Here is a 14,393-nt window from a genome sequence, read left to right on the forward strand (position 1 = left end):
ACACTGTGATGCTGGGAAAGGTTGACGGCAAGAGGAGAAGGGGGCAACAGAGGATGAGATGGTTGGATGGCATCACTGAGTCAATGGATTATGAGTTTGAGGAGACTCCAGGAGTTAGTGAAGGACAGGGAAGCCTGGGTGCTGCAGTCCACAGGGTCACAAAGATTTAGACATGACTGAGCCACTGAACAATAACAACAATGAAGCTCACTTCTTGCATGATACTTTGCTTCAGAGAAAAGAAAATAGAGATTTACATGTTGTATTGTAATGTGGTTCAGGGTAAGATGTTCCTCTGTTATTATAACAGAAAGAGTGCCATATTGCTCTGACCACACTTCTATAAGAATCACTTACCGTGAGCCTGGAATGAACTCTGATAATGAGATGATGGTAAGGGAATGAAGTGTCAAAATACTCAGCTTTCCCAGGAAGTAAGGCCAAGTCCAGCCTGGGATCCTTACTGGCCTTCCAAGACTGTTCAAGGTCTTCCAGTGAACTCAAAGCGCTCCTTATTTCATTTTAAACCTCTGCTGCGACAATTAACAACTCAGTCCTCGAGTTGTTTTGTTGCAACTAAAAACCTGGGAAACCAAATTATTTTTTTTTCCCAAGGAGACTGCCTTCATCTCAGCTAAACAGAGGGAAAGTTGAGGACAAGGATAGTATTCAAAGTGCCATCAAAGGCCCTTATCTCCCTGAAGCCAACACCACAGGTAAAAGTAGAGCCTGTGTATAAAACAGACAACTAACGAGAACCTACTGCAGGGCACAGGGGACCCCATTCAGCGCTCCGTGGAGACCTGACTGGGACGGGAATCCAGAAAAGCGGGGATACGTGTATAGGTTTATGTATATGTGCACTCAGCTTCTCAGTCATGTCCAACTCTTTTCGACTGTAGCCCACCAGGCTTCTCTGTCCATGGAATTTTGCAGCAAGAATACTAAAGTGGGTTACCATTTCCTACTCCAGAGGATCTTCCCTGACTCAAGGATTGGACCCACATCTCTTGCATCTCCTGCACTGGCAGGCAGAGTCTTCACCACTGTGCTACCTGGGAAGTCCATGTATATATATATGTGCATATGCATAGCCGATTCGCTTTGCTGTATAGCCAAACCTATACTGTAGGGCAACTCTTGTGCTATTTAGTTGCTAAGTCATATCGGACTCTTTATAAATAAACCCCATGGACTTGGTTGCCATTTCCTCCTCCAGGGCATCTTCCTGACCCAGGGATTGAACCCGCATCTCCTGCATGGACAGATAGATTCTTTACCACTGAGACACCAGGGAAGCCTGTAAAGCAACTATACTCCAATAAAATTAAAGGAAGGAAGAAAGAACCGAAATAAGAAACAATGGGAGAAAGGAAGGAAGTGAGGTAGGTAGGTAAGTAGATAGATAGACAGACACACAGACAGATATAGGAAATGGATATTAAACTGAAGACCCTCAAGGATGCCCAGGCTCCACAGGCCTTGTTGTTGATTAAGAATCCTAGTCCTTTCTGAAGTGGGGCTGCGTCAGCACTAAAGTTCTTCAGCCATCTCGACTGAGACTCCAAAAATAAACAAGTACATATTTGGAAGGCTGTTACTCCAGTCTGTGGTAGGAATTCTAGCATCAGTTCCTACCACATGGAGGTCGCCAACCATGTGAATTGATGAAACTGGATTAAACCCTCTTAATGCAACTTCCAACTACATAACTCTATGATCTGTGTACCATAAATTAAAAATAAACAGAAAAGTGAAAGTCAAAGTGTTAAGTCACTCAGTCGCATCTGATTCTTCACAACCACATTTGACTCTGGCCAACCAGACTCCTCTGTCCATGGACTTCCCAGGCAAGAATACTGGAGTGGGTTGCTATTTCCTACTCCAGGGGATCTTCCCAACCCAGGGATTGAACCTGGGTCTCCTACGTTGAAGGCAGATTCCTTACTGTCTGAGCCACCAGGGGTTTTTTAAATAAATAGAGAAGATTCATAAAAAGAGAAGAAGGGAAGGAGAGAGAGAAATACAGGTACAAGGAAGGGCTCAGAAGAGGACACGTGGTCAGACATAGAGAAGAGGTAATAAAGAAAAGGAGGGGCAGATTCCAAAGATTTTGCCAGTAATCTTAACCTAAATAAATCTTTAGGTCAGTGTGGAAGCGGGCATAAAATAAACTGAACTCCTCACGGCTATCTAACTCAAGAAGAAAATCAATAGAAACTTTCAGAGTTCACACAGCTTCATTGACAGAGTCCCATTAAAACCCTCCAGATTTCTTTCCTTACAACTCAAAAGTTCCCTGGAGAAAATGCTGATTCAGAACAAGGAAGTTTATAAATTATTGGCCATTTCTCATCAAGAGAAAACAGACACAGAATTATGCTTGGAGCGTAGTGAAGCCAGTAGCCTTCAGAAGGTGTACAGTGAAATCTAGGGTAACAAACTTGTCTTCTTGCAAGCTACAGCAAGCACTCTTGGATAACAAATAAGAATTGGCAATGCTGTGCTATCTGGGTACAATGTTCCAATTTTATATTCCAAAAGCATAATAATGAATCAAATGAAATAAAAACCTGGATGTATACTGTGTGTGTGCATGTATGTATGTGTGGTCAGTCGTGTCTGATTCTTTGCAAGCCCTTGAGACACCTCTGTCCGTGGGATTCTCCAGGCAAGAATATTGGAGTGGGTTGCCATTTCCTCCTCCAGGGGATCTTCCTGACCCAGGGATCGAACCTGTATCCCCTGCATCTCCTGCATTAGCAGGTGGATCCTTTACCACTGTGCCACCTGGGAAACCCCAGACATACTAGAAAGCTAAAATTCAATGGGTGACTAGAACTAGGAATAGAACAAACTTCAGAAAATTTAAGGAGTATAAAACCAGAACCGTGATGCTGAAAATGAGACAGATATTCTCATAGTTACATCATTCCCCTATATAAAATCAATTGATGATATATATATTATTTATGTGATACAGATGCAGTGTACCGGGTAGATAATTGGTTAGCTGTTATTAAAGACACTTGAAAATGAATAATGGAAGAAACACGGGAATTAAAAGGGGGGATTCAATCCCATCACAGTGTTCATCATCTTATTTTTGTCAATGAAAGAACCACAATGTGATGCAGAAAGGGGGAGGGCCATACTTTGTGCTGTGTTTAGTTGCTCAGTCGTGTCTGACTCTTTGTGACCCCACGGACTATAGCCCGCCAGGCTCCTCTTGTCCATGGGGATTCTCCAGGCAAGAATACTGGAGTGAGTTACCATGCCCTCCTCCAGGGGATCTTCCCAACCCCAGGGATCGAACCCAGATTTCCCACATTGCAGGCAGACTCTTTACCATCTGAGCCCCCAGGGAAGCCCTGGTGGGGCAGAATACTTTACTTTGCTGCACACTTGACTTACCTGCTTCTCTGTGAGAATGACTCTCCCGAGTAACTGGTCTTCTAGACCTTTCAGAGTGACTGTGAAGTCGATGATGGAGGTCCGAGCACTTATTTCAGGGGTGTAGGCTGGATTGGGCAGCTTGGTGGTGATGTAGAGTCTGAAGCCATCCATCACATCTATCTCTTTGTCACCGACTTTCACCTTTGTTATAAAAAGAAAGTTAAAAGTAAAAAAAAAAAACATAGATACACCTTACTGTGTGTTTTTTGCTTAAGATCTAGTATCACTTTAAATCACTATATACCTAGAGATCATGTGTATACTTAAAAAGAAATGTTCATTAGGCATTCACAGGGCTTCAGGCCACTAGTATGAAAAGAAAGAAGGACTAAAGTAAGAGAGGAAGGAGGAAGGGAGAAAGAAAGGGAAGGAGGGATGGAAGTAGGGGAGGAGGGAGGAAAGGAAGTTAATTCAATATTTGTTGGTTGTTGTTCAGTCACTCAGTCATGTCCAACTCTTTGTGACCCCATGGACTACAGCATGCCAGGCCTTCCTGTCCTTCACCATCTCCTGGATCCTGCTCAAACTCACGTCCACTGAGTTAGTGATGCCATCCAACATACATCATCCAACAAAAATAGAATTTGGGGCTTCCCTGATGGCTCAGTGGTAAAGAACCCACCTGCCAATGCTGGAGACACAGGTTGGATCTCTGATCCAGGAAGATCCCACATGCCAAGGAGTAACTAAGTCCATGTGCCACAACTATAGCGCCTGACTCTGGAGCCTGAGAACTGCAGCTGTGAAGCCCATGAGTCACAACTACTATAGCCTGAGCACCCTAGAGCCTGTGCTCTGCAACAAGAGAAGGCCCTGCAAGGAGAAGTCCATGCACCGCAACTAAAGAGTAGCCCCCACTCACCGCAATGAGACAAAACTAGGAAGCAACGAAGATCCAGTACAGCCAAAAGTAAACAAATCAATAAAACTATAAACAAATAAATATTGAATTTATTGCACTTCCTTGGTGGCTCAGCAGGAAAGAATCTGTCTGCCATGCAGGAGTCACAGGTCACGTGGTTCGATCCTTGGGTCGGGAAGATCTCCTGGAGGAGGGCATGGCAACCCACTCCAGTATTCTTGCCTGGAGAATCCCATAGACAGAGGAGCCTGACAGGCTACAGTCCATGGAGTCACAAAGAGTCAGACAAGACTGAAGTGACTGAGCACACACGCACATAGAATTTATCACCAGAATTGTTGTGATCACACTGCAGAAGTGAGATGGATTCCCCACCCAAAATCTGGTTCAGAAGTCAAGACGGATGATATCAGTCATGTACCAAAAGATATGAAAAAGTTTATTATTCACATGAGAATTTCTGGAGATTCAGGGTAGGCTGCCAAACAGGTCCAAAGTAAAATCACTTGAGAGAGCAGAGAGGGGCAGGTGTTTTAGGGTTTCATAGAGATTACAGGATGTGACTAGGATGTGGCTTCCCACATATGGTCACGAACAGGAAGTTGCATGGTTTGGATTTCCCACTGTGACTCAGCTGGTGAAGAATTCGCCTTCAATGTGGGAGACCTGGGTTCAGTCCCTGGGTTGGGAAGATCCCCTGGAGAAGAGAAAGGCTACCCACTCCAGTAGTCTGGCCTGGAGAATTCCACGGACTATATAGATTCCATGGACTGTATAGTCACTGAAAACAGTGACTTTCACTTTCACCAAGAGAGAGCAGAGCCACGCTTTCTCATCAGCTTGCCCAGATTTGGGATGGCAGGGGAGGGGCATGATGGGGCTTGAAAGCCGTGCAAAGTCTAACATCAGAATGGAGTCAGGCTTCATGATACAAGTGAAGCAGATGTTCCTAAAAAGGTTACTCTTGATCCCAACTCAGTAAGTGCAAAAGACAAGAGCAAATGCCTCCTGCCCCAGACTTGAATCTGAGTTGATGTTTAATGAGAAACTGTTACCTATGTCACATTGACCTGGCCTCCTGGCAATTGCTCTGCACACTGTCATCTGCAGGTTTAACCCACCTTAAAGGTAGACCCAGTCTTAATGAAGTTTCTCTCCAAAACATTATCCAGGGCTGGATCTAGTTCCTCCCCAACATCTTCGATAAGCAAGGGTCTTCCAAGAGAAAGACTGTCCTCCAGGTGGTTTCTGAAGTACTTGTGATTTAGAGATGTGATCTAGAAACAAGATCAAAATGTTGCTTTACACAGTTTCCAATCTTCACCTTAGCAAATCATCATTTCCTTATTTTTATTCACTTAATTGAAGGGGCTCCGGGGGTAAAGAATCTGCCTGCAATGCGGGAGACACAGGAGACACAACTTCAATCCCTGGGTTGAGAAGATCCCCTGGAGGAGGAAATGGCAAACCACGCCAGCATTCTTGCCTGGAAAATTCCACGGACAGAAGAGCCTGGTGGGCTATAGTCCATGAGGTCTTAAAGAGTCGGACACAATGAGCTTACGGCACTCAAAGGCACTAAGAGTTGACTTACAATATTGTGTTAGTTTCAGATGCACAGCAAAGTGATTCGGTTGTAAATATGTTTTTCAGACTATTACAAAACATAGAAAAAGTTCCCTGTGCTATACAGTAGGTCCTTGTTGGTTATCTATTTTATATATATAGTAGTAGTGTGTTTATGTTAAACCTAACCTTCTCATTTATTCCTCCTCCATCACCTTTCCCCTTTGGTGACCATAAGTTTGTTTTCTATGTCTGTGGCTCTATTTATGTTTTGTATATAAGTTTGTTTATATCATTTTTTAGATTCTACTAATACATATAAGTGACATACTATTTGTCTTTGTCTAGCTTACTTCACTCTGTATGACAATCTCTAGGTCCATCCCTGTTGCTGTGAATGATACTATTTCATTCTTTTGTATGGCTGAGTAATATTCCATTGTACAAATATACTGTTATCTTCTTTATCCATTCCTTCGTCAATGGACATTTAGGTTGCTTCCATGTCTGGGCTACTGTAAATAGTGCTGCTATGAACACTGGAATGCATGCATCTTTTTGATTATGGTTTTCCCCAGATATATGCCCAGGAGTGGGACTGTAGGATCAGATGGTAACTCTATTTTCAGTTTTCTAAAGAATCTCCAGAGCATTTGACCACATCCTTTCCTTTCACTAGGAAGCAGGTGAACGCTGTGTGTGACAATACTGCCTTTCCCCCACCGCCACATTTGTGACAAATATTCAGGGAATAACTATAAAGTGTCTTTATTTGCGGCACACCTAGTGTGACATAGCTCTGCCCTGCTGTTTATCAGGGAGAGCCTTAGGCCCTAACAGAAGGGAGTCTGACCCCTTTGATGGACAGCATTAGGAGAGATAAATAAGAATCCAAATAATGCAATTTTAGGCATTGCTTATAAATATTAATATCTAAATATTAATAACAAAATTTTTTTAAATATGAAATATTTCTTCTCAGATATTGTTGATCTGGAGCAAATGTGCCCGACTCTTGTGACTCAGTGGACTGTAGCCCACCAGGCTCCTCTGTCCATGGGATTCTCCAGGCAAGAATGCTGGAGTGGGTTGCCCTGCCCTCCGGCAGGGGATCTTTCCAACCCAGAGATAGATCTGGGTCTCCTGCACTGAAGGCAGATTCTTTACATTCTGAGCCACCAGGGAAGCCCATGTATATTCAAATGAAGATTACCTGGAGTTCATTCTGGTTTTCTTTATTTTTAATCCAGATCTTGCCTTGAGTCTGTGGGTCAATTAGCAAAGGATAGCGAGATGCTTTTGTGACAATAATTCCATTCTGAATGGACAGGTCATCATTGGGCAGGCCTTGGAGGTTCCACTCACTAATGGTAGGAGCATCAATTAACATCTCATTGAGGTTTAGATTGTCTCCAAATGGAATTTCCCGGGCTTTCATTTCCTTCTGCCAGTCATTTAACAGCAGATTGCGAAATTCTTGATTAAAGGGACCAGAATAAGATAGAAAAGCTGTAGCCAACAACACATCCCCTAAAACAAAAAACAAAACACCACTGAAACACTTTATGAACAGCCTAGTAATTCTGCAGAATGTAAGAAGTGGCAAAAAAAAAAAAAAGACAATCATTCTTTTGAATTTAATTTCAGAAACCCAATTGTAACCACAAGTTGCTGTGTCTTGTGAATAAGCAGTAGTTCAGTTCACTGTGAAAAGAGTCCATGTGACCCACAAGTAATAACTGCTGATAGTCAAGCATTGGATTATGTTGATCTTACTGGTTATGATAGGATGACTTCTGACCTCAGAAAACACAGCCTCCATTCTAAATGACCTTGATCTATATGGTCATCCACTCACAGGAGATTTCAAAAATGACCTGATAATAAGAGTCAGACATGATTGAGCAACTGATACTACATTATCTAATAAGGGTTGCCTAAATGCCAGACCAATATTCATCCTTTTGAAACAGCTGGGCGCACACACACACACACACAGGAATTTGAAGTAATGGAATGTTGATGTATATCTTGATTAAAGCTTAAATTTGCTCACTCCCTATCACAGTCAACACATAATCTCATTAACAAAGGGATTTATGTGTGTGTGTTCAGTCACTCAGTTCATTCTGGTTTTCTTTATTTTTAATCCAGATCTTGCCGAGTCCTGTCCGACTCTTTGCAACCCATAGACTGTAGCCTGCCAGGATCCTCTGCCCATGGAATTCTCTAGGCAAGAATACTGGAGTGGGTTGTCCTCGAGAGGATCTTCCCAACCCAGGGATCAAACCTGAGTCTCCTGCATCGCAGGTGGATTCTTTACCACTGAGCCACTTGGGAAGCCAATAAAGGGATTTACGTACCTACAAGTCTTTTAGTTTGTGCAGCAAACTCTTTACTTTGCTCTGTCCACCTTTCCTTTTCTCCTGCCAAGCCTCCGATCAGTGCAGAAGCAGCCTGCATCTTATGTCTGCACCTCTCTGCATCTTCAAGCAAGGTCTAAACCAGAAGAAAGCCTTATTTCAGAAAAATAGAGCCTGCAGCTCAAAAACATGATTCTAAAATATTATATGTTATCTGCCTTTGTGAGAAACGTGTGCCTTTTATTTCACAGGAAGCATTAACTTCCATTTCTATATGTCTGGGTCAGTCCAGCCTGTGTCTTAAGCCCTTCTATGGAACATAGAGAGATTCCTCAGGAGGTGTCCTGAGCCGACAGGCAGACCCTCCCCAGATTTTCATCAACTGAGATATAGTGAAAATTTGCACATTGATGATTTTCCTATCAAAAATTACAAATAAAATATAAGCATACATGCTAATATCACAGAACACAATAAAATGTAAAGACATGCATAAACCTACTTTAAAATAAGAAATGATGTTTCTCCTATTAAAGTTCCAGCATCATTATTGCTTTGTCTAACTCCATATCTCCTTTAATTTCAGGTGAAACTCTAGATTTTCTTCAGGTTGTGGAGTTGTGAAGTTCATTCACAAATTCCAGCCGCATCAACTCAGCAGGCCCCTACCCGTTGCTCTTGTGTCAATAAGAGACCTCTAACTAGACTTCCATACACAGTTGGGCTTCCCAGGGGGCTCAGTAGCAAAGAGTCTGCCTGCCAAACAGAAGACATGGGTTCGATCCCTGGGTCTGGATGATCCCCTGGAGAAGGAAATGGCACCCCACTCTAGTATTCCTGCCTAGGAAATCCTATGGACAGAGGAGCCTGGTGGGCTACAGTCCATGGGGTCACAGAGAGTCGGACACGACTGAAGTGACTAAAGAGCAACAGTCACACACTGTTGCCACTCAGAGCTTTGTTCTTAAAAACAAATGACTCAGTATATGTAATTACAGCTGATTTGCAATGCTGAATGGCAGAAACTAACACTATACAAATTTTTTTTAAAAAATTTTTAAGGGTAATAAAAAGCAAATGGTTCAGTTTCTCAATATTGAAGAGACAGCTGTTAATTCTACCTGTAAAAATGTATACTTATGAAACAACAATGGATATGGATAAAGATTTAGCTATATGACAAACCACTGGGAGTTCATGTAATATTTACATGTATTTATGTAATATATATGGCATACACATATGCTAAATTTCTAACAACAGAGGATTATTTACATACATTATGGTATATTGTGCATAAGAATACTCTGAAGCCATTAAAATATAATAATTATGAAAAATAACCATTAGTTAAATTGCATTTATAAAGCAGTATGTACTGAATGATCTGTTACAGTTTTTTTACATGGATTTAAAATATATGTAAATCAGGCATATGTGTAGATACGAAATTATAAAGAGCAAAATATTTTTAGACTTTATCGCCAGGGTTACCTATGTGTATTTTCTATAAAGAAACACAAATTGCTTGTGTAATAATAGCATTACACAGTGTTTCTCAGAAAGAAGATACCTGTTCCAGTTTGTTCTAGCCTGCTCAGTTTTCCTTCCCACGAGAGCTAATGCAGAAAGCCCAAAAGCCCAGCTCAGAGGCGCAGCCACACCTGGACACCATCCATATCTGTTTGTATCTCCTCAAAAAGAAAGATGTCAGCTGGAAGTATCACACGACATCATTGTTTTCTTGTTGTTGTTTAGTCACTCAGTGTGTCCAGCTGTTTGCAATCCCTGGACTGTAGCCCTCCAGGCTCCTCTGTCCACGGGATTCTCCAGGCAAGAATCCTGGAGTGGGATGCCATGCCCTCCTCCAGGGGATCTTCCAGAATCAGGGATCAAACCCACATCTCCTGCATTAGGCAGGTGGGTTCTTTATTACTGAGCCACCAGAGAAGCCCTTATTTATATCTGCCTACCTTTAAAACAAACTTTTCACGTGAAAGATATTTTTACTATTAAGTTATCCTCCCTAAATTCCCCATCCCCACTTCTGTGTGGCTGAATATAAACTGGCCAACCTCTCCCCTCCCGGTTGCTGCTTTCTAGAAGCCCAGGCTCCTCTGGGGGACTGGGAAAGGGGGGATGGGAGCAGACAGGAGTGAGAAGCGGATTTTCCCTCTGAGCCTGGCTGGGGGAGTGTGCAGAATTCCTCAGCTTCTGTGGGTAGTACTCCTTGCCCTCTCTCTCCCAGTGCCCTAGAATGAGACCGGATCCCTGGGGAAGTGGGCCCTCCACAAAGCCCTGCCCTTGCACAGAGCAGCAGGACACACACTCCCCCAGGAACTGCACACCTGGGTAAGGAGGTCACCAGTCATGACCATGAACCCAGACTTGAAACCCTCCCCTGCCTCCCTGCCGTCTGTAACCCGGGACTCTCACGGAGCCCCATGGAGCAAGAAGCAACAATACCGCGACTAAAGGTCAACTTCACGCCAACCTGATGTGGGCAGACCAGCACACAGCCAGATTTTGTTTTCTTAATGAAAAACACATGACATTTGTTGAAATTCAATTTTTTAAGTTAGAGCCATACCTTTACAGTAACTGTACTTATATGGTCCTTATAATTGCTTACCTAACAAATAGTAGATACTCGAAAACAAAAGAGCTTGAGTGAACAAATGCAAAATTGTTAAAACTGAAAGGTAATAAAATGAGGCTATAAAATATTTTTACTATAGGTAGCAGCCCTTCCCAATGTGAGTGTCCAAATGGTAGAAATTAAAAGGCCTTCCTCATAGTTGTTTCTAAGGTAGACTTGCAAACTGCAAAGTGAATTTTCTCTTGATATTATAAGTGAATTCCATAGATCATAAGTAACAAATCCAAATGATGATACATAATTACTTCTCCAAGATTTCTATAAAGCTCCTATTTTGCTTTCAGGAGACTTATCTTTAACAGAGAATACCATGCATCTTGCATATTGTGCAGCTGATGTTTATCTAAATTCGCTCACTGGGACCCTCCAGAGCAGGAATCTCAATCCAGCCAAGTGACAGCTGAGAAGCAGCAGAGGTTCTAAAATAAATCATCAAGGAAAGCACAAAGAGAATCTAGATCTTGTTTTCCAAATGTAGGTTTTATCGGAGGCAGATAGAGATTTTGTGAGGACAGATGCTTACATAATCTGGGGACCACTTTAAGAAAATCATTAAAGAATTTTTGCAAATACAAAACAGCCAAGTGAACATGTAATGAGCATCAGCAAGGAAAAAGTACTACAAAGTCCTGGTGGTGAAGAATTCAGGTCCCTTTCTCCTGGGATCTCCAGGTATTTTATCTGAATAAAATACTCTCCCCATAGAACTCTCCATGGCTCCCAGTAAACTGCATTTATGGGGCCTGTGCAAGTAGAGAAAATAAAGCTTAAGCTACATTAGGTTTATGTTACATCTGCCTTGATTTCCAGAACGAAGGAGGTCCCAGTGGAGCTAGAGTAGGTATAAATCAATGAAAGAACTTGCTGCTCAGTGGAGAGGAAATATACAAACCTTGATTTTGAAGTGCTGAAGTTGCAAAACATGCAGAGGTTGAGAAGGCTGTGGGTGGTCTCTGTGACTGGGACACAGCCATGTGGTCAGGTTGGTCCAGTAGAGAGGCCCAAGAAGACATCAGAAGATCAAGGTCTAATCCAGCCCGAGGACCCAAGATCAACAGCCATTCTCTTGTCCTTTCTGGACCTAAGTTCTTTCCTTAGTGTTTTTTTAATTTTCATTTTGTTTTAATTTTTTTTGTCGCACCATGCAGGATCTTAGCTCCCTGACCAGGGATTGAACCCACTCTCTTTGTATTGGAAGTACAAAGTCTTAACCTCTGGACCACCAGGGAAGTCCCCTAAGCTCCTTTCTTTGAAATGAGAATAAAAAAAAAATATCTACCCTGCCTACCTTGAGAGATTGTTTAAAGCTTAAATGAGACAAAGTGGGAGGATATGATTTGATAAACATATCAAAAATGCTGCACAAGATGCTGCTTTCATCACAATTTACAAGAAAACTCAGAACATCCATGTTCCAGCAGTGACCTGTTTTGGCTGAATATCCTGACCTCTCACTGAAGTTCCTTAGTGTCTGCTAGAAGCAAACTCCAGGGTTTAATGAGGGCGCATGTGCTGTGTGTATGTATGTATGTATGCACTGTGCATCAATTAAATGAATCCCTGCTGGAAATCAAACCCTTAGAGAAAGAAAGCAGGAAAGGAATGAAGGGCTGACCACAGTGTCAGAGGACAGTGACCTGCTTTTCGGTCATGGCCTGCTCGTACTCAGCCTGCACCACATCCAGCTCGGCTTGTTTGTCATCCAGCTCGGCCTGGGCCTTCTGCAGATCCTGCATGGCCATCACGTAGCGGTTCTCCTGCACCACCAGGTTGGCCTGCATAGGACACACACAGCGTGAAGTGACAGGCAGCAACCCAGATGTCCAGCACGTCGGATCTGAGAACTCAGGGAAGTCCATGCTACACCTTTTCTTTGTTCTTTGGGAGCCTTCTCAAATTACATCATCAAGGCCAAGTCTTCATGTGAACTTGACATGTTTGTATGCAGATGATTATAAATCATAAGAGAAAGTCAGCAAACTTTTTCATAAAATTCCAGATAGTAAATATTTTTGGCTTTGGGGGCCAAGAAGCAAAATCAAGACTTTTGTTTAAGTACTTAATTTAAAATTCTACAAGTTGTACAAATATAGGTGGTAGGTTAGATTTGGCCTGCAGACCATAGTTTGCCAATCCCTAAATTCGAACACTGTAATAGTAAATGCATAAAGGAAAACTGCAGATTATTTTAATATTGAGTTGTAGGGGAAAAGGTGAATATTTAGAACCATCTGCCAAGGCGAGCTCATCACTGTTAATGAGGATGTTAAAATAAGACAAAGAATGAAACACAATTAATCACTGAATATAAAGATCTAGGTTTTTGTGGGTAGAGATGGACTTGACAGTATTCCTGCAATTCTCATACATTACTTGCTTTCAAGCAAATAATTGATTGAGCTGTGACCAAATTAAAAAAAATTATTTTAAGGAAGTTAAATTAGACTCAAAAGACATAATCAAAAGCAATATTGGGGGGAAAAAGCAATATTGGAAAAAGGCGATGTAGAAAATAGCCTGTGCTTACAGTAATTTAAATTCTTTTGAAAAAAATTTAAAATCAAAATTCTCTCTTTTAAGTTTTTAAAATGGTAAAACTGACTTTGATGGGGAAACCCACGACCAGCATCATATTATTTCTGAGGGGTTTCAGAAGAAAAGATTATCTTAAAATTATTCTTTTGAGATAAGTTATTTTCTTACCTGATAACCCCAGGTTCCCAAATTTTGGCAGAATAAATAATTCTTTAAAGGAATATCTAGTTCCATGACTAGAACCAATGACAGCAAAAGCATGGCTTAAAAATTATAGTTTACAGATATTCTGACTCTTGGAATATTTTTCGTCTCTGCTCTAAGAAGAATCTGTTGCCATGACTTAAACAAAGAGGAACAGCAAGACCACTCTGTCAACTTACTATAAAGTCACCCGCTAATGTCAAGCTATCACAGTCCCCCAAATTTTGGATATTTTCAAGGACTTTCCTCAGAAAAAAAAAATAATCTTTTTAATGAAGTACTCAAAAGATACTAATCCAAGGGTATAAGACTCTTTCAAATCCAACTGCTCACATTAGGAGCTGTAGGACTCTACTAAGATTACTTAAACTCTATGAGCCTCAGTTTCTCCATTAAGATATGGAAAAACTACCTGCTATGATTTATGTGAGTGTGTTGTGTGTGTATTAAATATGGTAACATGTAAAAACCCAAGTCTGGGACCTGGTCTATAATAAGAGTTTAATAGATAATAATATATTAATATCACTTTTTAAAAGATTTTTTTGATATGGGCCATTTTTAAAGTCTTCATTGAATTTGTTACAACATGGCTTCTGTTTTCTGTTTTGGTTTTCTGGCCATCTAGGCATGTGGGATCTCTGCTCCCTGAGCAGGGATTGAACCCACACTCCTGCATTGGAAGGCGAAGCCTTAACCACTGGATCACCAGGGAAGTCCCTCCATAAATAGTAGTGTTATTATCTGT

At 41.6% G+C, this 14,393-nt stretch overlaps 1 protein-coding gene across 1 annotated transcript in view; it reads right to left on the minus strand.

The window, feature by feature from the left end:
• DNAH5 (dynein axonemal heavy chain 5) overlaps window positions 1-14,393 on the minus strand; it is a 239,614-nt gene that overhangs the window by 56,671 nt on the left and 168,550 nt on the right. Inside the window, 5 exon segments of the mRNA XM_070476407.1 lie at window positions 3,415-3,597; window positions 5,440-5,595; window positions 7,098-7,414; window positions 8,248-8,383; window positions 12,544-12,681. Of these exon segments, the coding sequence (XP_070332508.1) occupies window positions 3,415-3,597; window positions 5,440-5,595; window positions 7,098-7,414; window positions 8,248-8,383; window positions 12,544-12,681 (930 nt within the window).

This window comes from Odocoileus virginianus, chromosome 14, assembly GCF_023699985.2.
Source record: "Odocoileus virginianus isolate 20LAN1187 ecotype Illinois chromosome 14, Ovbor_1.2, whole genome shotgun sequence".
Classification (NCBI taxonomy): Eukaryota; Metazoa; Chordata; class Mammalia; order Artiodactyla; family Cervidae; genus Odocoileus; species Odocoileus virginianus.